Source organism: Candoia aspera, chromosome 1, assembly GCF_035149785.1.
Source record: "Candoia aspera isolate rCanAsp1 chromosome 1, rCanAsp1.hap2, whole genome shotgun sequence".
In the NCBI taxonomy this organism is placed as follows: domain Eukaryota; kingdom Metazoa; phylum Chordata; class Lepidosauria; order Squamata; family Boidae; genus Candoia; species Candoia aspera.
The window spans coordinates 105,770,928-105,795,488 of record NC_086153.1 but is presented as its reverse complement, the minus strand read 5'-3'; the positions used below and the strand labels follow the sequence as shown (position 1 = coordinate 105,795,488).

The 24,561-nt window shown below is 39.2% G+C and overlaps 1 protein-coding gene across 1 annotated transcript in view; it reads right to left on the bottom strand.

Moving 5' to 3' along the window:
• Positions 1-22,815, bottom strand: part of SCML4 (Scm polycomb group protein like 4) — a 61,082-nt gene extending 38,267 nt beyond the window's left edge. Inside the window, exons 1-3 of the mRNA XM_063290965.1 lie at positions 22,660-22,815; positions 3,687-3,816; positions 2,069-2,269 (exon numbers count right to left, since the gene is read on the bottom strand). Coding sequence (XP_063147035.1) covers positions 2,069-2,269; positions 3,687-3,816; positions 22,660-22,815 — 487 coding nt within the window. The remainder of the gene's footprint in view (positions 1-2,068; positions 2,270-3,686; positions 3,817-22,659) is intronic.
• Positions 22,816-24,561: the final 1,746 nt, after the last annotated feature.

Genomic DNA, 24,561 nt, shown 5'->3' with positions numbered 1-24,561 from the left:
AGATAGGGGATTTGTTCTCAATATTTCACAGGAAGAAATAATTTTGAATATCTCCACCAAGACACAGTGGATTATCTTCCAATCCATGTATAAAGGTTGCTGTTACTTCATCTCATCATTGTACACAGTCAAATCAACCTTTTGATAAAAGCTTTGCGTGGATGGATGTGATCTCCTATAATCCTGGAGCATCAGTACAATTCACACACTGATTTGGGGGGAATCTCACAGCAATTGTTGCAGGGGCCATAGTAATATTAGCTGCCCTTTTGAAGGATATCTAATAGAATTTTCAAAAATAGATCGCAAAATAGTTTGGCTGCTTCCATTTCCCTATTGCAGTAGAAGATATTACACTGCACTGGGAGAACAGCCTTGTGCAAATTTATCTATAGCAAACATTTTCTAGATGTGGCCTTGATATGAATAAGAATGAACCCCACCATTTGCATAGTGAAGCTATGGCCTGTGTCAGCCTTATGCAAGCACACTTTGATCACCAGACAGCACGGTCAGTTTTACATTTTCCATGTTAATTTATGTTACTGAAATGTTAACCACTTTGCAGCTGTGACAGGAGAATTCTTTGGGTCAGGGTTTATACGAGTGGTTCCTGAACTTTGTCTTTTAGTTCCATCAAAAAGACCTCAGTGATCTTAAAAACAGAAGTTATATTTTACTCTTGGCGCGCTGAACTGAGTCTAATCAGAGGCTTTGAACTGCCACGGTACTCATGTCTGTAGGAATACAGTCCTAGCCATACAAGGAAGAAAAAAATTTTTTTTTTTCTTTCTGTATATAACAGCCTGGCATGTTTTCAGAATTCAGCTGAAATATTTTGGGTGCGTGTTTAGCTTTTCGTTATTTCAACACAGGTACAAATTGGATCAGAATGAAATGAAAATGGAAACAGAATATAAATAAATGTTGCGCTGTGGGATAAAGCTTAGAATTGCACAACATGACAAGTCCCAGTGGTGAAGTAAAACAGACTTGATCAAGAAGGTAATTGTCAATACTTCAATAAATTGTTTTTTCAAGCATATTTCTTCACCTGCATTGTAAAAAGGATGATATAAATATTGTGATTCATTACTGTATTTCAAAACTTGTAGATACGGATTATTTTTTAAAGCCATGAAATATGGATTAAAACACTTCAAAAAATAGAACAGATCTTTTCTTCACAGAGGTATGTATGTATGTATGTATGTATGTATGAGATTTATATCTCCTGCTTCATTTTCATTCAGAAGCTCCAGACAGTGGAAGTAGCATTTCTTCCTCCCATTTTTCTTCACAACAACCCTTGGAGTAGGTTGGGTTGATAGAGAATGATTGGCCCAAAGTCACCCAGTGAACTTCTGTGGTTGAGGGCAGAGTAAAACCTGGATCTCCCCAATGGCTGTCCAACACTTCAGCCACTTTTGTTCCATTGATCCAGAACTTCAAGATTAGGGAGAAGCATGTGGCTGTTTTTGTCCCAGCAGTTGACAGCACCTGTTTGATCTTAACTGATATCAACAAGCTGAGCAGGGTAGGATTTGATTAGTACTTGTTTAGGATACTACCAGGAAATCCAAGGGTTGTAGGATACACTAGGAAAGGGAACAAGCAAGAAAAGTTTATGTCCATGTAGCCACAAGGAGTCAAACTCAACTTGCAACTTTACCTTAAACACTGACATTTATAAAAGTTATTGTGGAATCATCTAATTATTGCTGTCATAGAGAAACACACATGGGGCAGAGAAACAAGCTTAACTATGAAATCAGATGGGCTGGAAATGCAAAAAAATACTGACTCTCTTCACACATGTTTACCTGAATGTATGACAGCTGAAAGTAGAGATGAATTTCTATTGGTGAACAGTCTTTCAGACTTGCTCAAGTATGGGACGGATGCAGGGGAGTACCATTACAGGAATAAAACAAAGCCCCACCAATTCTACTCTTAATAATTTTTATCAATGGAAGCCAGACAGAAGACTATTCAAGATCCATGACCCTTGTTAGCACTTCTGAAAGCAGAAATACATTTACTGCAATGCACTGTCTCCCAGTTTTACCTGATACCATTTCACCTCCATAGCCCTGCTTGACAAGTGAGAAGACAGTCTTTTGCTGGTGGGCACAATCAATGCATGCCTGAACTGCCTGCTGTAGCACCATGGAAGGTCGTTCAGGCCCAAAATGATCTGGGAGTTGCTGCACTCTCTTTCGCTCAAGGTATGGCCCCACATTTGCTTGCTTGTTGACATAAAGGCAAACTGCAAGCAGAGAAAAAGCCCTTGTCATTATCCAAAGGGGTCTCTAAAGACTTCATAAAACATAATTTCCTTTCTGTCTCTCTGATTTGCCCTTGTGAGCTGGAGATTCAGGCCTTTGCAGACCCCACATATCTGGAATCAGGCTGGGAAATGCTGCACTGGATAAATATTGAAATATGGATTTGTTTTCAGAGAATGGTCTACAATTCTGAAGGGTTTCCAGTTGTAGCCAGAAATTTAGGCATATAGAATGAGCTGAAAACCCTGGTTTTATACAATGAGGAAAATCATGAAAATAAAATGTGAAAGAAACCAAGAAATCACAACGGACTTATCAAATTTTGATAAGTCCCTTAAAATGAGGTATTCCAGAAAAAGTTACAATTCCTGAGGAGGAAAGGGGCCTCTTGGCTTATGACTTTCTTCATCCATATTTCTTTATATTTCCCAGAGGTCAGCATAAAGACTTCTACTGAGTCTTCCATAATATCTTATGTTCCGTACTACTTGTATTTAAACTTTCAATACAATTTATTGCTATGACTAAAAGGGCAAAAGTATTATATAATAAAATTTATTAGATAGTTGCACAGATTAATAAAATGGCTTGTAATGTTATAATTGGGCCTTCTCTGAAACAAAAAATGCTAACATTTTATATAGCAGAACTTTTTCTTTTAAGAGGGATACTCTGCTGTGTGCAGGTCTATGCCTATGTCTTACAGACCTGGTTTCAGTCAAATTAAACCAAGACACATGATTATTGCTGGCTGCAAGAACATTAGAGCTGTCATATTTCAAAACATATAGCATCATCCTGTGACAGAAATTAGAGAAGTGACAAAGAAGTTATTACAGAGCAAAGAAGGTAGATGTGCAATGTTGAGGATAATACACAATTATTATAACCATAATGAAAATCTAGTGTTGAAGTGTTAACAGCTACTCAGGCTGAACAATAAAAAGACTCAAAGCACTCTATTCTGGATAAATAGGGGGATAATGGCAATAATAGTTAGCATTACATAGCTCTGTAAGCCACAGAAATGCATAACAAAGCAGAAGATGTAAACAGAAGAGCCCATTGTAAGCACAAATGAGGGGCACAGATGGTTTTTCTGAGTTCTGATGATGAATCTATTGATGCAAAAGCACACATGTTTTACTTTCAACCTGTGGCACAGGGTCTCTTAAACCAGACGTGAGTTGCTTCTCTGCCGCTCATTTTCTATTATGTACAACCACAGTAGCAAACACTACTGAAAACAAAAATAGAGGAAAACACCAGTTTGGAAAGGCAGCTTGCAAACTAATTGATAAGCTGTCTTGGGGCCCTCAGAAGGACAGGAAAGAAAGCTTTCTTTAAAACATTTAATGTAAAACAAGGCTTCCTTTTGGTGGATTTGATGCCACATACCTGTGAGGGCTTGCGGTGCTGCTGAGTTGGGAATTGTAGCCGCATCCTGGGGGATTGAACTAATATCAGGTTCTGGGGTGCTTCTTGGTGGAGAGATTGCTAAAGGAGTCATTAGAACACGAGATTTCAGCTGCAAGACACAACAAATGCTGGTCATGGAAACGTATTCCAGATCTATTCTATTGTACCACAATTATGAGCTCTTTGAACTCCCAAATTTCTATGGCACTGCATTCTTTCCAGATATATTAACAAGGAGAGAAATACAAGGAAGAGGAGGAGGAGGAAGAGGGCAGAAATAGGTTGTTTTTTTAGGTTGCCATTCACAGTACTTCCTTAAGGTGTAATTGTTTGTTAAGAGCTTCCAAAAAGGGCAGTGAGGAATTATCAGGTTCTTTATACTCTCCCTCACAATGTGTATCTTAGCTGGACAGGTATTATTAACTTGCAGTTAGCCTGTGTCAATACAAAAGTTTTCATATATCACATACTGTGATACAATTTAGCCGCAACTAAGTAAAATCCCACTATTTTCAGTGGGACTCAACTCACTCCTAACTTCATCTGGAATTCAGAAACTTCTAATATGTAGAATTGCAAGTCTGCTTGCACAGTTCAGAGGCCTTCTGCCCCGGGCAAGAGACCATCCAGGACTTTAGCCATTTCTCTCTTTCTACCTGAAGGTATGGAATCGGGGATCCTAGTTCTATGGATCCATCCAATCCCACAGGATTACAGTGGGGGAAACCTTTGGCCAGATGTTGCTGAATCACAGCTCCCCACGTGCCTTACTATAATCTGTGCTAAGGACTGGGAGTTTAGCACTGCAATGCTCAGAAGACCAAGGTTCCTGTCTTTGGAGTAAAGATACACTGAGCAACATATGATCATGGAATGACTGTGTCTTACAGTAGTGGTTAAGGCAATGAGCTAGAAACCAGGAGGCTGAGAGTTCTAGTCCTGCCTTAGGCCTGAAAGCCGGCTGGGTGACCTTGGGCCAGTCATGCTCTCTCAGCCCAACTCACCTCACAGGGTTGTTGTTGTGGGGAAGGAGTATGAGGTATGTTCCCTGCCTTGAGTTATTTATAAAAATAATAAAGGCGAGATAGAAAATAAATAATAAAATAATAAAATAATTTTTAAAACTTCTGAATTTCAAATCCCCATGAGAGAGTTGATCTCCTTTTTTATGCACTTCAAGGCTATCTTACAATATCGGCTAACCCTTCAGACCAAGCAATTCTTGCTTGCCCGGCATCAGAATAGCTCCCTCACCATTCCTCAAGGACAGGAAAGTACCACTTCCTCCACCATCCAGCTCAGCCCCTGCAAAGGCAACTTTGCCTCTTGCTCCACATTGAAAGCAGCACTTTGCCATCAGTGCTGGCACAAGCCATGTGGGCAGCACATCTGCGGTCTTCATTTTGTTGTAGGCAGTTTCTCCCTCCTGACTGGCTAGCATGTGCTGTGGCAGGAATGTCCCCTCCCCTCTGGTCCCAGGTAGCCACATCCACAGCCAGTTTAACTTGGACTGCTGAGCCGCATGCCCCCACCCTGAAGGAGCCGTCCTATAGTGCTGTGAAACAGCTTTTTCCCCACATTGATGGTGAAACTGTTTTGTTTTCTTTTGTTTTAAGCAGTTTACCATAGACTGTTGAAATGGTGGACCTCTTTTTTTTTTCCTGGTCCTACAGAAACAATGGTGGAATTGCATCTGTTTTTTCCTACTGTAGCGTGTGGAAGAGGAGGGGAGCCCCCCCCCCCTACAGGCCATCCTCTTCCTTGAAGAGAAGGAAGATCCACCACTACTACCAGGCTTCTTCTGAGAATGAATTTCACATTCAGGTCAAGTGAGCAGTTCTGTTTGTTTTCACCTATTGCAAATGAAAACTAAATGATGTAGCAGGAGAAGCACACCCAAAAATGAATGCCTGATAGCCTTTTGTTATTACCCATTAACTTTCAAGAGAAATGTTTGCCATCCAACAGCTGTCTCATCCAACTAGGGGTCGCAGTGGTATCTTTAAATTCCTTCAGTGATTACTTCCTCTCCAATGTCAGGATGAGCATGATTCGGTTTCTGCTGAAACTACAGGAAGCACTTTTCTGAATTCTAACAGGGCCGTTTTTCTCTTATCTCCTCTTCACTCACGACTGTCCTCAGTATCTGCATTCAGCTGTATGTGCCACGGGGAGCCCAAAGGAGGAGAGAAACCACCTCCCCAATCACAAATGGCTCCCCACAGAGACAACTGGGAGAAACTCCCCATCTGTCCAGAGCAAAAGGAACCATTAGATGCAGTCCATCTCCTTTCCTACTTCTTTCTTCAGCCAAGGTGTCTTCTGCTGTGAGTGGTGTCATTTCTGAAGCAATCTGCCCTTCAAAAATGACCTCACAAAACTGCAACTCCAAGTACATTTCTAAAAACAAACTACTGTCAAGCGCCTGCGCAAAAAGCAATCTATTGTATTTCTTTTAATTCTCCCTCACTTTCCTGTCAGGGCCTGAGAACAAAATGTATGCCCCTGTCAAAAAAATATATGGTGACAGACAATATGAAAAGGGACCTTTTTTAAAGTCAATTGTGTAAAATCTACATGTTCAAAGACACATTTCCCCCCTTTACAAATGTCAATCTGGCATAGTATGTAAGGACTTCCAAGAACTACTCAAAATAGAGAGCCTGGGCCTAGCTGAAGATTGTATGCCTAAGTCACAATCCCTACATCCTTCTAAATGAACATTTCTGTAAATATATTTCCACCATACTGCCACAAGTGTCAACAGTAATAGTGATAAAGCTGATATGATTAAATCCATCTGCTTTTTTTCCCTATAAATGCTACAAGACATATGTCTTTGTAAACAACAGGCATGTTTAGCAATTTATTTAGACAGAATTGGGAAGCAAATATATACTTTATGGATGTGCATCCAATTTGACTGAAGCCAAGATCATAAGATAGAGCAGGATAATATGAAACAGGTTTTCATAAATCTAGGATGGAGAAAATAAGTTTGAACCCACTGCAATTTGGCAAAGATGTTCTCTATCTGCAAGCTGGAGTGCTCTGCTGTAGCTTTTTCTTTCCTTGCTCTTAACTTCTGTTGTCATTACCCCCTGTTGCCACAGTATGAATGAGTCCCAGATGAGTACAAAGGCCACATCCAGCTGCAGCTCTAGTTCGACTGCAGTTGAGCCCAACTTGAGGTTAGCCCTGCCATTCAGATTCTGTAGGCCGTAATCATCTAGACCAGCGTTTCTCAACTTTGGCTACTTTGAGATGTGTGGACTTCAACTCCCAGAATGCTGGCTGGGGAATTCTGGGAGTTGAAGTCCACACATCTCAAAGTAGCCAAAGTTGAGTAACACTGGTCTAGACATTACTAAAGAGATTGGCCTTCGATCGACTTATACAAGCATACAGTACTGAAGCTAAGAGCACTTCCACCCAGCACACTTTTCGCTCTATTTCCACCCCCAATCCCTCACAAATCACAAAGTCTGAAGCAGATTATTAATCAGTTTCAGTTCTATCCAGCTGGAAATGATGAGAACCGTCAGCAGACACCACGTCTTGCTCCCTGAACTTCCAGATCTTCTCCTGAAAGAACAAAAATCTATTCACTTGCATTCCATGCAAAATTAAAAAAAGAAAGACATGGCTAGCCCTCCACTCCTCCCATCCATACATTCAGGGTGTGTGTGTGCATGCCTTTGAGTTAGTGTTGACTTCTGGTGGCTGCCTGGACTGGTCCCTGCAGGTTTATTGGCAAGGTTTTTTGGAAGTGGTGTACCATTGCCTGCTTTCTAGGGCTGCAAGAGTATGACTGGCCCAAGGTTACCCAGCTGGCTTTGTGCCTAAGGCAGAACTAGAACTCTTTTTAGCCTTATGCCTTAACCACTACACCAAGAGTCGTGTAGATGTTAAGGCTAGAAACTGGGAGACTGTGAGTTCTAGTCCTGCCTTAGGCACAAAGCCAGCTGGGTGACCTTGGGCCAGTCCCTGTCTCTCAGCCCTAGGAAGGAGGCGGTGGCAAATCACTTCCGAAAAACCTTGCCAAGAAAATTGCAGGGACTTGTCCAGGCAGTCTCCGAGAATCAGACACGACTGAAGGGATTAAAAAAAAAAAATTCTACCAGCAAAGAAATTCCAAGGTGTAGCCTTTTAAATAAATAAATAAATCCCTTATTTTATTTATTTAATAAGGGATTGTGAAATTGACTAGAAACTGAAAGGTTACAGGAGGTTCAACTTCACTGATAGAGTTGCCTGCATTCTTTCCCAATCATAAATAAGTTCCAGCAAATTCTAAGCATCAGCTTGCTTGTGCCCCAGAAGCTGGGAAGCATGGTGAAGCAAAAGCAACATGAATTAAAGGCCCATCTTTGCTGAAAAGATTAAAATGTGGTTTTTGTTTGGTTTCAGATAAACTATTATGGAGCCAGAAAAACATCAAATGAACCCTTGAAACAAGCTGACATACTGGAGATGGGCAAGTCCAGACCCAATCCAAGTATGGTACAAGCTTGAAGGGGCTTAAGTGTGGAGTCACTGAATTCTGGTATGAAATATACCAAACTTCAGTATTACACCAAAAGAAGGTCAACTACTTGATCTTCTGAATGTATATTCCCATACTTTCTGAATTCATGGGTAAGAGAGGTTTCCCATACTAATAAAACAAAGCCCTAAAGGCCACTCCTTTCAACTGTCTGGTGGATGGCAAATACTTAACCTTTTTTTTAAAAAAATGACAATTCGTTACAAGAAAATGGTCACTGTAAAGCATTTATAGGGACACAGTTAAATGAGGCTGAAAACCATCGATTTCAAGACGGTTAAAGAAGTCTCTGTGGGTTCTAAACCTTCTCTGTTTTAGAGAAGGAGGAGTGTGGGAAGCCAAGATCAGTCCCAATGGGGTACCTGCAAGACCTGTTTCGCTCCACTAACCGACTGCCAAAATAGAATGTGGGGTGAATATTGTCGCTACAGGCAAAATATTTTTTCAGACCATATTCAACCTGGGTAGAAGGAACACCTTTGTCTATCTCTACTGAAGCTACCTTTGTGACAAATTACAATGAATGGGAGGCTAGACAAGTATTATGTGAGATCCATCCAGGGTCAGTTGAGGAGACTACAACTTTCCAGAAATTGTTACTTTATTTTGCCCAATGAAAGAAATTGAGGATTAACAGCCTGAAATGAAGTCTAACACAGAGAACCCTTGTAAGTGTTCCTGGTTTTTTTGCCAGACTCCTTAAACTTTATATTTATTTTTTTCAATGGATTATATTTTTAAATCTTTTTTGTAATAACACTATAAACCCATGCAGCCAATTCAGAGCAGTAGCGGGGGGGAGGGAACCTTGTCTGATTTAAAGAGATTTTTCACATAGACAATCAAAAGCAATGGAGAAGAAAATTGCATGTTAGAACTCCTAATTTGGATCTGATGTAGAGTTTATAGAACACAGTAAATCAATAAATGAAATGATCTCTTTTGTCTTCCAAAATGAAAATCACCAGTTATAAACAATCTCTTTACATGCTTCTGCCTATCCTCAAGTAGTTTTTTTTTAACTTATACAACTTTAACCCTATTTTTATTTGTCCCTTGAGTCAACTAACTCTCTCTCTCTCTCTCTTGCTCGCTCTCATGCACACACACACACAAACACAGAGATGCTTTCCCTGGGAAGATAACAATCTACTTAAAGAAGTATTTTATGGCAGGTCTATTGTTGTTTATTCGTTTAGTCGCTTCCGACTCTTTGTGACTTCATGGACCAGCCCACGCCAGAGCTTCCTGTCAGTCGTCAACACCCACAGCTCCCCCAGGGACGAGTCCGTCACCTCTAGAATATCATCCATCCACCTTGCCCTTGGTCAGCCCCTCTTCCTTTTGCCCTCCACTCTCCCTAGCATCAGCATCTTCTCCAGGGTGTCCTGTCTTCTCATTATGTGGCCAAAGTATTTCAGTTTTGCCTTTAATATCATTCCCTCAAGTGAGCAGTCTGGCTTTATTTCCTGGAGTACGGACTGGTTTGATCTTCTTGCAGTCCAAGGCACTCTCAGAATTTTCCTCCAACACCACAGTTCAAAAGCATCGATCTTCCCTCTCTCAGCCTTCCTTATGGTCCAGCTCTCGCAGCCATATGTTACTAGGGGGAACACCATTGCTTTAACTATGCAGACCTTTGTTGTCAGTGTGATGTCTCTGCTCTTAACTATTTTATCGAGATTTGTCATTGCTCTCCTCCCAAGGATTAAGCGTCTTCTGATTTCCTGACTGCAGTCAGCATCTGCAGTAATCTTCGCACCTAGAAATACAAAGTCTTTCACTGCTTCTACATTTTCTCCCTCTATTTGCCAGTTATCAATCAAGCTGGTTGCCATGATCTTGGTTTTTTTGAGCTTTAGCTGCAAGCCAGCTTTTGCACTTTCTTCTTTCACCTTCATCATAAGGCTCCTCAGTTCCTCTTCACTTTCAGCCATCAAAGTGGTATCATCTGCAATCTGAGATTGTTAATGTTTCTTCCAGCGATTTTAACTCCAGCCTTGGATTCCTCAAGCCCAGCATGTTGCATGATGTGTTCTGCGTACAAGTTGAATAGGTAGGGTGAGAGGATACAGCCCTGCTGTACTCCTTTCCCAATCTTAAACCAGTCCGTTGTTCCGTGGTCTGTTCTTACTGTTGCTACTTGGTCGTTATACAGATTCTTCAGGAGGCAGACAAGATGACTTGGTATCCCCATACCGCTAAGAACTTGCCACAATTTGTTATGGTCCACACAGTCAAAGGCTTTAGAATAGTCGATAAAACAGAAATAGATGTTTTTCTGAAACTCCCTGGCTTTTTGCATTATCCAGTGGATATTGGCAAGTTGGTCCCTAGTTCCTCTGCCATTTCTAAACCCAGCTTGTACATCTGGCAATTCTCGCTCCATGAATTGCTGAAGTCTACCTTGCAGGATCTTGAGCATTACCTTACTGGCATGTGAAATGAGTGCCAGTGTTCAATAGTTTGAACATTCTTTAGTGTTTCCCTTTTTTGGTATGGGGATATAGGTTGATTTTTTCCAGTCTGATGGCCATTCTTGTGTTTTTTCCAAATTTGCTGGCATATAGCATGCATTACCTTGACAGCATCATCTCGCAAGATTTTGAACAGTTCAGCTGGGATGCCATCGTCTCTCCCAAAATCTGATGTTTGCCACCTAGTGAATGGACCATCATTACGAAGTAGATTTCCCTAATCTAGCACTGTCCAGATGGGCTGCAGCACAATTTTCCTTGTACTCCAAGCTATACAGCCCAGGGATGAAGAGAGTTGCATTCCAATACATAAGGGCAACCCCATATTAGGGACTATCCAAAAGTCTTACTTACTGGAATGCTGAGCTAGTGCTGGAGCACCATGGCACCTCTGCCCCTGTACAATGAAGAGCTACAAACAAGCAAATGTGCAGATGAGATGATACTGGAAATGGTAGGCCTGAGCTCAACATCTGCTAGAGCAGTGTTTCTCAACCTTGGGAACTTTAAGAAGTGTGGACTTCAACTCCCAGAATTGGGAGCTGAAGTCCACAATTCTTAAAGTTCCCAAGGTTGAGAAATACTGTGCTAGAGCATATGCATGCACTGCCTCTATACAGACAAGATGCAGAGCTTGTTGACTGTCCTGGATTAGGGGTTAAATCCAAGTAATAGGTAGGGTCAGGACAAAAATGAATGCATTTAAATATAATTAAAATTACAGTAAATCAACTAAATACATTTAATATGACATGTCTTCAAACATTTAACATTCTGGATGTATTTGGTGGCTTCCTGCAACACTGAGGTCTCAGATTGGGTCCCTCTCTAATGCAGACCATGAACTGGGATTCAAAATAAAGACAAAAACCTGATTTGAACAGGCTAAACTGCCAAGTTCTTGGGTGATAGCACCTTTGAATCTGGGCATCCCTAGCCATCTCTACCCTATTCAATTGTCTGGCTGCAGTCCCACATTAGCTTTTTCTTCTTAGCCTTCTTGGACATTTAGCAATGAGTTTAATCCTGCTTCTGAGTTTCTGTCAGCCCTTCAAGGTAGACCAGGTCAGGAAACAAACACCACAAGAAATACCAGAACTCTATTGATATGGTTATAATAACAGAATCTTGAAAGCATTTCTCCTTCCCTCCCTCTTATAACAAAGAGAGTCAAGGCAGGACAGTCTTGAGTTTCTTTCTCACCCCTTCCTGTTTTCCTGGGCTAAGTTTATGTTTTCATAACAGCTGCCACATATTTCCTTCTATAGTTCCTTACACTTTCCCTTCCCACAAAACAGAGGCAAAGCCATGCTTGAAAACAGCACAGGGAATGGATGAGAATCTTCCACTTATATACTGTGCCTGCTTCAGGCAGGATTAGGGGGTGGGCTCGCATAGTCCATAAGCAGAATGGTCCCAGATACAACAAGGAAATCTTACCAAAAGTTGAGGTTAGCAAATTAATCTACATTGCCATCTAAATGAGCATTAGGGGAGAGGAAGCAACAGACCATAAGTCCAGATCAATCTAACTACATCACTGTTTATGCTGTACTTCCCTGAAAAAGAAATGTTTATCCATAAAAAAAAAATTCCAACTGTATCTGAAGAATGACTCCTCGACCCAACGATATAATGTTGGAAATGAATAGATCATTCATTTAGCTTTGGCCCTGAATGAAGACATTTAGAAAATGGTGCTAAGTACTGCACACATCCACACACGTACATGTGCACAAACGTTGCTTTAAGTGCAATACTGCAGTACCTTCACATTTGGCAGGACTATTCTTCTGCCAAAGTGGTACAACTTGATAATTTTAAAGCTTGGACTGGTCTTACAGATATTCCCTTTGGATAACTCTTACTTTAGTTGCAAAACACATGGCTTACTTGACAATAAATGTAGCAGCAAATACAAGACTACCTTGTTCCCTCTCTGGAACATAAGAGATTGTATGCATTTCAGTCGGAAGCTCACTTGTGCTGGAAAGTCTGGGGGAGGGAGAGGGAGCAGGAATGAAGGGAACAGAGACTGCATTAACATTTTTATTTTTTATTTAAATTATGAATATATTGCTACATACTTTCCCCCAAGGATGCAGAAATCCCTCTCTTAGTTTGGTACAGACCCATTCGCCTTCCCTTCAACTAGACTGCCATTCCTCCACCATTGCCACTGGAAATCATTATGTTGGAGTGAAATACGCTACTTTATTAAACAGGGCTCCCCACAAAAATAGCATTAGGTATGCATAAGCAGCATGGAGATGGTAGTGGTGAACAGACAGCTTCATAAATATGTAGATAAGGGGCAAAGTGTAATAAATCAGGATCTCCAGGGTGGTACTTGTAAAGAGCTATTTCAGCAAAACTTTGTTGGCAAAGCTCAACATACAATATACAACCTGGTTAGCTGAGCTGAAATACTTTCCCCAAGTTGGGAATAGATGATCTTGCTCTTTTAATGTTGATGGGATGTAACTTTGGATATATTTACTTTGGAAAGAGAATGACAGCACAAAAGGCTACCTGCAATCATCTAAGGCACTTGCTCTAATCAAATGAGAGAGGAAGGTAGAAAGACAAGAAAACAATGTGTTTTGATGAGCCATCAAAACAAGAGCTTTCTTTCTGCTTCCAGGAAGAGAACATTTGGGAACTAAAGGAAACCATGAAGACCAAGGCAGACATTCGTAGTGATTATTTAGTGAGCTAAAACAAAGGCAAACATTTATCATTTTCAGATGAAAAATCTCTGCCAAGAACTGGTACCAAAATGAGTAAGTATTACAAACAAAAGACAGAGATGCTAATAAAAAACATGAAGACACAAGATCAAGAAGAACTGATGAACAAAATGGGTTTCAAAATTGAGAAAAAGTTTAAATATTTGGGTGTTACTCTGACTAATATGAATTGTTCATTGTTTCAAAACAATTATGTCAAGACATGGAATGAAGTTTAAAAAGATACGTTAAAATGGGAAAAACTGCAACTGTCACTGTTGGGAAGAATTTCTGTGATTAAGATAAATGTCTTACCTAGAATGTTATTTCTGTTTCAGACAATACCTGTACTGACAACTGATGTACCATTTAAACAATGGCAGAAAGATATTTCTAAATTTGTGTGGCAAGATAAGACAGCTATTTACGGTATGATAACGTTAAGATTAATGTAGATTTCAAAAATCATTTTATTAGACATGCCATATTGAGGGTATGGAATAGGTATAAAGATAGGTTGTCTCTGAAAATTCCTTTATGATTGTCCCCACAGGTAGCATTTTACAGAAGAAAAACAATAACTAAGCATAAATGGTTAACTTATGGTGACATACTGTTTTTTTCTCAAGGGGATTTTAAGATAAAATTGAGGGAGGATTTGATATCTGAAAGTTATACATGTCAATGGTTTTCATATGTTCAATTATGAGGAAGATTTAAACCGGATAAAAGGACTTTTGACTTTGAGTATGGTAAAACTGATTTTGAAGTTGAACTCTGTACAAATGATGAACATGTCATTGCCAAGATGTATAAACTTTTACTGAAATTAGAAACAGAAGAGGAACAAGTCAAAGATTGCATGATAAAATGGGCTAAAAACTTTGGGTATAATATACAAATGGAACAATGGGGGAATATATGGATGAAAGGATTGAAATTTACACTGTATTATAATCTTAAAGAGAATTTTTATAAAACGATGTACCATTGGTATTTGTCACCATATAAATTGTTTAAAATGTACAAAGGTACTTCAAATGTATGTTGGAAATGTGAACAACAAGAGGGGACTTTTTACCACCTTTGGTGGACATGCAAAAAAGCTAAAAAATTCTGGGGTCAAATGCATATTTTACTTCAGTAGATTTTAAAGATTAATATACAATCAAAACCAGAGACTTTCTTTTGGGACTGATGGATAAGCAGGTGGAAAGATCCCATGGAACCTTTTTCTTATATATGGTAACAGCAGCAAGGCTTTTATATGCACAAAGGTGAAAGGATTTGACACTACCTACAATGGAAGAATGGATGGCGAAGTTGATAGAGTTAGCTTGAGATGGCGAAACTGACAGCTCTGATTACAGAAAAGACACTGAGTACTTTTAATGCTACTTGGAAACCCCTTTTGGACTTTTTGTGCAAAACAGAAAAAAATGAAGTCCTGATTTATAGATCTCATGATTAGACATAATAATGGACAATAGAAATAATGAAAGCTATGTTGTAAACTTAGAGTAAGAGTTTATGTAAATGCATACTTGTATCTGTTGAAAATAAAGTCAGGAGTCATTCTTTTCTGTTTATTATTTCTTATTTCTGTACTTTTGACTTTATTCTTTTTCTCCACTCTGTTTCTCTATTTTACTTTCTACTCTAATTATAATACTTTGTTAGTTTTTATCTTTTTAACCTGAAAATCTAATAAAGTTTAATTTTAAAAAAACCAGAATGAGTAAGCACTCATATAATGCAGTTGCTAAATAAATTCACAAGGAAGAAGTAAAGCCATCTATCGTAAATAACACTGATATCTATACAGTTATGTGTTACAGGGCAGAACAGAAATACAGATCCAGAATCCAGCTGTAACTATAAACCTGTTTGCTTCGCACTGCCATTCAGTTATTTTGTAAAACAGTCTTTGTATTCTGAGGAGCTTGATAATTTCTCTAGTCACACAAACATTAGCAAATAAAACAGTCTTTTCCTAACAGAAGGGCAGAGGATAAATGCAATCAGGAATAAAATAAATAGTGACCTATCAAAACAGAACTGGTTTTAGAGATGATAAAACATCCTCAAAGTGGTAATCAAATCTGTAAATAAAATGGACACCATCATTACCCTGGATGAAATCAGACTGCAGGAACAATTTGATGAAATAAATAGGGAACAGTTCTTTTTATGTATCTGTTTGCTGATGTCTTTAATATTCTTGTAAGTTGCCAGGAATGGATGGCCTTAGAAATTGAAGAAATAAATAAATAAACTGTGGGCAATTCCAAATTGGATGTCCTGCACATCTTAATGGTTACAGCTAAAGAGGCACTACTATTAAGGAATATTAATGAAGAGACCTTTTGTTTTGTTATCAGTACAACTTCAAGAGTTCCAGTCTAAAGTCTAAAATTCTTTGCGAGAGAGGAAGAGAGAGAGAGAATAGATACATGATAGGTAATCCTTGAGGTTATCTAATATCAGTTTTCTTCTGGAACCATTGGCAGCATTTTGGATCGTCAATTACCATAATGGTGAAACTCTCTCCTGCTTGCTTGTTTGCTTGTTTGCTTATTTATTTATTTTAATTTATGTACGTTGCAATCAGGAAGATTCTTGGTGGCTAACAACACATCTTTAACAATATAATAAATTCCACCATATAATAAATCAAGGAAAGTAATATCTTGATGCAATGTGATGGAATAAAATACCCATAATATGCAGATTGTTTTTAAAGAGGAAAACAAGCAGTTGTTAACATACAGCACAAAACTGCACAGACAACATAGGAGAAGATCAAAGGAAATAGTAATGCACATTAGATGTAAGATTTTTTTATATTTGTATACTGTATTTCACATGCAGAAGGGATGTAGCCAAGCATTATTTAGCTCATAGATGCACACAGTCTCTATCAAAGCCTGTTCCGTCAAAAGTTGCTAGATATCATAACCGAAACGGACTCTTTCAGATTAGAGGACTGATTCTGTCTCAGTCAGAGAAGCCATGAGCTTTGCAGCAGCACCCTCAATATCCAATTTATTTATAGCTAAATTAGAATATTACCGGATTTTATGTAGTGATTCAAACCAATTCCAAAACAATATGGTCTTTTATGGGTACAATACTGATGGCTTTTTAGGATTTTTGAAGGGGTACCTAATTACCCCAGAGATATATAGAATGGATTAATGCAACAGACATATTTAGCTTTGAATTTATTGCATTTCTTGATGCAATAACTAGCAAAAGTAACAATGGAAAATTATACAAAGCCTATGGATAAGAATTCATTTCTTCATTTCAACACTTTCCATCTATATGTGCTTAAATACAATATTCAGTATGGACAGCTACTACATCTCAAAATAAATAATATAGATGAGAGGAGTTTTCCATACAGTACAAAGAGTTATCACTGTTACGGCAGAGATGCTTTCCTCCAAGAATTATCTAACAAGCCAGATATAAAAGCTATTTGGTAGATGATAGAACTTCCAGATAAATCCTGATGGACAGGATAAATTCATATCTCTTGGACTATACAATGCTGTCTTATTTTTCCAAAAGAATCTGTGAGATTTCTTCTTCTTTTTTAATTCTGACATTACGACAGTATATGTTTGCAGGCCCCCCAATGTTAATTACAAGCTAGTCCTTGCAGGTTTGCTAAAATAAAACATGATCAGAAGATGGATGTTGATAGGTCAATAAAAGTCTGCCCACTGTTCTAATTGTCCTAATATTCACAAGACCAGAAAGATCATATCTTTTGTCAGAATAGAAGGACGGTCTGTTCAATTTTAGCTATGTGCAGGACACACATTTGAAGTTACTATTACGGTGAAGTATAGTTTGTTTAGGAACTGATGTTTGGATCTGTCTTACTGTTCTTCACTGTAATACTATTTACAATATTGTTTACATCTTCCTTGTGTGGTTGTGTATTGGGGTTTGCTCTTTGTTCTCTTGAGCTAGATAAATAAGCAAAAGGGAAAAAAGTGATAATTTAATCTAGCAGTGGTGATTGTTTCCTGTGCCACAAAAGGGAGAATGCTTTTTTTGCTCATTTGTTCCCACTATTCGTTTAAATTAACAACAATAACAAATTCGTTTAAAAGACTGATGTTGACAACTCTCTTAGTGGCTTGGGAACGGAAACTGCCTGCTCCTTCTACATGAACCTCTTAACCTTTAAAATAGTAGAAGAAGCATTTCTTTCTACCCCATCATCTATCCACCCTTGTGGAGAAACATATAGGAGCGATGCTAAGACTATGCAGACCTTTCATAGAAAAGATCCATCCAGTCTGCTGCTTATCTATTTTCTGGCAAGCAGCATCAACCTTCTTCATTCCACACTGCTTTTGAAGTATGGCCTAGATTTAAATTCACTGCTAGTGCTTCTAATACCCTACAGATATCCCTTGTAATCATTTCTATTGTCCTAATGCAGAGACAAGCAAACTTTGGGGAGCATGGCTAGTGACATTGTGACATCACCGAAAAGGGTAACGCCAAACATTTTAGATCTTTTGGGGTGTTTGGGGATAGGACTGCCATATCTGGGCTGCAGAAATCTGGGGGACTATCGTTGCCATCTAATGGTCAACCAGGTTTTTACAGCCCAGGTATGGCAACACTATCTGGGGGGAGGTATTATGGGGCAAAATTGGTGCCTTAAGATTTGTGGAGATTTGAAGCACAACTTTCCCCCTTATAAACCTCTCCAAATTTAGAAATCTGGGGCTAATTTGGTGGGGTTCATACTTTTGAAGGGGTTCTATGTGTGTTTTAAACTTCCACAAACTTCGGACATTCATTTTATCCCCAGTCCTTCCCAAGCCCTCCAAAATACAAAAGGAATGGTCCTGTCCTCTTTTGTGGGGAGGCCACAAATAGAGTGTTGGGATGTCACACTCAGCTTGAGAGCTGCGTGTTGCTCATCTATGCCTGATTCCTGTTTGGGAGATTATTTGTAATTGTTTAAACAGAAAAAGATCTAAGAAAAGTAAGTGATTATAAACTGAATCTGAGCCAGCAATGTGCTGTGACTGCAAAAAAGGCAAATGCAGTTTTAGACTACATCATAGAACTGTGGTTCCCAAGGCAAGTAATATTCCACCTTATTTTGCGGTGATCATCTCTCTTCCCCATCCCCTCCCATTTCAAATATTGTGTTCAGTTCTGGGTACCTCAGTTTAAGAAGCATTCAGCAGAGTACATCAGATGTAGAGAAGAATAATGAACATGATCAGGGACCTGGAATAAGCCCTATTAAGAAAAACGGAAGGGGCTGAGAAACACCTTCATATAATTTAATCATTCATATGTGTTCTTATGTACCTATAAAAGGCTGATCATTGCAGACATTCCCCCCGCCCCCAAAAGTCATATATATTAAAGGTGCCTTTGTTGATATCTTTGGAAATACAACAGACCTCCATTAAAATGAATTGCAACTCAAAATGTAAATTTATATTTTTCTGTAAAATAAAAACATAGCTTGATCATCTGTTCTGCAATAATCCAGCAATGAGTTGCCATAAAGAAGTTGGTTGCCTGCCACTCAAGTGTGCAGGAGTTTTAAAGAATGCACATGAAGTCTTACAGTAGGAAAAGCCCATGCCAATTTTAAACTAATTAAGTCAAAAGATCTCATCTCTGACTCCAGCAGCATTTTGATTAAGACCTGGACCTTTAACACTGGGGACTATGCAGAACAAAAAGGCTTACAAAATGTTGCTTCAGCTGAAATCTTCCGAAGCTAATAAAAACACAGATGTCTCGAGTGTTACAAATTGAGTATATCAGCCTCAGAGCCTTAATACTGTGACTGCCGAAGTATGTCTTATTTCTGGTATTCATTCATCAAGAAATGGCCACACACATAAATGTGTCATTCTTATATGCTAGATGACAGAAGTGATTGAATAACTCAAGACCCAATAATAAGGAGTTATCTGTTTATTACTTCCTCACTTTTTTCTTGAGTTTCCACTCTAGTTGCTATAAAATGTAAGGCAGAAAAGTTGTACTAAATAATTAAATTTTTAAAAAATCCACAGAAAAGAAGGACCTTTGTAAAATTTGCTCAGTAAGATTCAGGTGCTCAACAATAACTTACAACCTGCATAATACTGGGGACAGTTCCTTATACAGGACAAGTTCCATTGTTCAGCTGTAGGCATCTTCATATATTAAAAAGTCTTCCTACAATGGAACAATTGCATCTGGATGAGAAGTTAGTTTAGAAGTAACCCATTGTTCTTAAAGAAGTCTGGGCTCACCATTAAAATCAATGTACTGTTATTAAACAATCATCTGCTATGCAATTTAGCAAATATCAAAGGTGGTCACATAAGCAGATTATATAAACAAATACCCATATATGTTTTTTTTAATCATCTTTCCATCTGATAATTGTTGGATGTTCAAAATAGCTCACAATGTTTTTTAAAAACAAGAGACACAATGAAAACCAGATGAAAAAGACAAAATTAATATCAGATTCTAAAGTCTTGTAGTCTTGACAAGCTTCCTAAAGGTTAAAAGAGATCAGCTCTGATTGGCCTCGCTTTATAGATCGGATGCAGATAAATAAACTAGTAACCTAACAGACTTTGTGCAGGTGAAGTTTCAGAAATGCTAGAGGCAGAACGTTCTGGTTATGTACTAGTGAGTCTCTTTGATACTGTAAATATTGTGTGATCTTGTGTAGGGATCTGGCAAACCAAGATCTACAATTTATTTTACAATTTCTAATACAATATAAGTGCCAGTTTAGTGTAGTGGTGGAGGCCCCAGGCTAGAAACCAGGAGACAGGGAGTTCTAGTCCCACCTTAGGCACAAAGCCAGCTGGGAAACCTTGGGCCAGTCACTCTCTCTCAGCCCTAGAAAGGAGGCAATGGCCAACCATTGGCATTTATTGTAAACTGCCCAGAGTCCCTCTTCTGGGGGAGATGGGTGGTAATTAAATTTGAATAATAAATAAATAAATAAATAAACCACTTCTGGAAAACCTTGCCAATAAAATTGCAGGGAGTCCAGGCAGTTTCTGAGAATCAGACACGATTGAACGGATTTTAAAAAAAATACAGTATATTATTAAATATTCCATAAAGATTCTTGGGATGAAAAACACTCAGTCTTTTCTGTTTTTCTTCTTTGGCCATGACTCAAAATAAGAAATTTCTTCTATCTGATCAGGAAACACAGCTTTATTTGATATTTGTAACCATAGAGTACGGCAGGGCTGTATACTCTCACCCTACCTATTCAACTTGTATGCAGAACACATCATGCGACAAGCTGGCCTTGAGGAATCCAAGGCTGGAGTTAAAATCGCTGGAAGAAACATTAACAATCTCAGATATGCAGATGATACCACTTTCATGGCTGAAAGCGAAGAGGAACTGAGGAGCCTTATGATGAAGGTGAAAGAAGAAAGTGCAAAAGCTGGCTTGCAGCTAAACCTCAAAAAAACAAGATTATGGCAACCAGCTTGATTGATAACTGGCAAATAGAGGGAGAAAATGTAGAAGCAGTGAAAGACTTTGTATTCCTAGGTGCAAAGATTACTGCAGATGCTGACTGCAGTCAGGAAATCAGAAGACGCTTAATCCTTGGGAGAAGAGCAATGACAAATCTCGATAAAATAGTTAAGAGCAGAGACATCACACTGACAACAAAGGCCCGCATAGTTAAAGCAATGGTGTTCCCCGTAGTAACATATGGCTGCGAGAGCTGGACCATAAGGAAGGCTGAGCGAAGGAAGATCGATGCTTTTGAACTGTGGTGTTAGAGGAAAATTCTGAGAGTGCCTTGGACTGCAAGAAGATCAAACCAGTCCATCCTCCAGGAAATAAAGCCAGACTGTTCACTTGGGGGAATGCTATTAAAGGCCAAACTGAAATACTTTGGCCACATAATGAGAAGACAGGACACCCTGGAGAAGATGCTGATGCTAGGGAGAGTGGAAGGCAAAAGGAAGAGGGGCCGACCAAGGGCAAGGTGGATGGATGATATTCTAGAGGTGACGGACTCGTCCCTGGGGGAGCTGGGGGTGTTGACGACCGACAGGAAGCTCTCGCGTGGGCTGGTCCATGAAGTCACGAAGAGTCGGAAGCGACTAAACGAATAAACAAAAACAACAACCATAGCTCTTGTTACTGTTAAATGTAGGAACTCCTGTTTGGTTTAAAGTAGTGTTTTGCTTCTTCAGCCATCTGAGATGTATAGAGAAAACAAAGAAGTTGCCATCAGAAATGTTTGGCCATAGGAAAGTCCCAGACTTCATGGCAAATGGGGCTGGAAAAACACACTTGTTTGAAGCTCTAGAGAATGGCTCACGATTAGTGTCAACAATGCTGTGGAAAGAGACTAATGGCACTGGCACTGTCTCCACTCCTCAATCCGTCAGAACCTTTACAAAAGATGTGCAATCACCAAGAGCAAGAACTGAATCATTGTGCTGCCCAAGCTGTTGCAGGTCTCATAGCAACTAAATTCATCTTGCCTCACTCCACACAAAGAAGGAAGGGAGTCCAAAGCAATCTGCTGCTTAACACCCCGATTGTTACCTGCCAAAGAGAAAAGTGAAGTGCAGTATGTGGTCCATTTCACCTCTGCTCATTTCACCTGGGCTACTGAGGAAGAGATGCAGAGCTGTCAAACCAGCGGTTGGCAACAGGACAGCTCCACCTCAGACCCAGGAAGAAGTCTGAGGCCCAGTGGGGAAACAGCTTGCATCCAAATGCTAGAGAGCTCCAGTTACTGCAGCTGAAAACCAGTTCCTCTTGCACCACAGCTGAGTTGTAAGTAAACTAGCTCAGCTGCCAAAGAGAGTCAATGGCATAGGGTCACAGGAGTGAAGGGCCTGTTCAGCAGCAGCAAATCGTCCTGTGGAGGGAAATCTCCCAATGAAGTTTCCTAAGCTACTCATTGTGGGTAATGCAGAATAGGTTGCTTTGTTCATCTACACAAAAATTTCTGGAAGGCGCAATAACACACAACAGACATGCCCCCAGAACAGGTTGCTACAAATTTGCCTAGATCTAGGCAAGCCAGTTAGGAGATTTTACCTTATCCACCCCTGCTGATACTGCCCTGTACAAATTGCTTGGATGAAGCTCTGCACAGGGACAGATTCTAAGCAAAAAAAAAGACATGAAATAAGCAGAAAATACCGTACCTTATACCCAGGTTTTCTCCCTCGCTTCTTTGGGATCTTCACAACTGGCAAAGAACCGGCAGGCGAAGAGTAAAGATTATGAACCGCCATTTTCATAGGACTCGGATGGAGTGGGGGTCTTCCTCTTTTTCGACCTGGGATTCTGGGAGACTGCATATCAACAGAATCCAGTCTTGGGGACAGTAACGGCAAATGATTCATAAGTAAAGGAGCTGCAAATTTAAAAAAAATCATTGAAAACTGATGATATATTTAGCATGTGTAACATAACCATCCTATTTATTCCCTATACTGATAGGTGACATTTTGTGAAAAAGGAGTAAAAAAAAAGAAAAAGAAAAAGAAAGGCACATGAGAAGAAAAAGGGGAAACATAGCTAAATACAGTTGACACAAATACTATTCACTATACCTCTCCATGCCTTTTTATCCTTGCAAACAATCTTTCTTCCACCATGTCCATACACTGCTTGATATATTGGTTTTGTCCTTTAAACTTTTCACCTTTTTTTTTTAAGGGTGTCTTCCATTCTATCCCACCATGGCTTTTTGGTCTCCCCTTCTTCTCAACTCATTCACTCTTCCTTCACACGTTTGTTTTGCAATTTGATCCTCATTCGTTGTCTCTGTATGACTAAACCATCTCCACGGACTCCTTTTGTACTGATCACTCATTTATTATTAATCCACATTCAGTTGGCACCCATTCATTCTTGATTCTCTCTCTTCCTGTTTGACAACAAGCACTTCTTAACAACCCCATTCCCATCACATTCAACTTATTTTTATGTTTTTCCAGACATACCCTCACTTCCCTGTAATAAAGTAGACAGAAACCTGCTCTCATATTCAACCATTTTCACTTTTTTGCCATTTATTCTTCATAACAGACACTTACTACCTCCTACCTTTCTACCAGCATTTGTATGTCTAAAAATTTCTCCATCCATTTTCTCATCTTTAATAAACATTCTACCAAAGTACACAATTTCACCAGTTACATATAATTTGCAATTGCTCACCATTTTCCCTGTCAAACACAACTACAGTATCTTGTACTTTGATACATTAATTTTCAGATACATACTCCTTGTTGGATTATACATTTGTTTAATATTTGCTGCAAATCATTCAAGTTCTCAGCCAACAAAATGACATCATTGGCATACCAAAGTAATTGCATATTCATGTCTCCAACCAGCAGATCTCTAATGTCACCACAAGCATTCTTTATATATGTATCCACACATACATTGAACAACCAATAATACTTGACTTAGTCCATACTCAGTGTTTAGCCCGTTAGTTAAGCATTCCATTTATCTTCACAGATGCTCTATTTCCATCAGAAACAACTGTCATTGCATCAGCAACCAACTTACAACTCCATATTTATTCCACACATTCCATAATTCAAGCCTATTTGCTTTATCATACGCTTAAATTAAATCAAGAAATGTACAATAAACTGTCTTTCTCACTTTCACATATTTCTCAGTGACCCGCCAAAGAGCAAAAATTGGGCCTGCACATTGTCTTTCTGACATAAAACTACATTGCACTTCTCAAATATTGTTCTTTGCCATCTCTCATATTCTTTCAGTCAAAATTCTGCCAAACACCTTCCCAGGCACACTTAATAAGCCAATCCCATGCAGTTTTTGCATTCACTCATGCTACCTGTCCCTTTGGATGGGCAGGAATGATAACAGCATACTTCCAATTGTCTGGCTTAAATGGAGTCTTCATTCACACATTTATTTTTCAATAATTTCTCCATGGACACTAATATTTATAGCACTTATATCACTAACATTCCCCCCTCCCTTTTGATTCCGAGCAACTACCTGGACAAGTTCCTGCACTTTTCTTGGCAAGATTTTGCCTGCTTCCTGGGCTGACA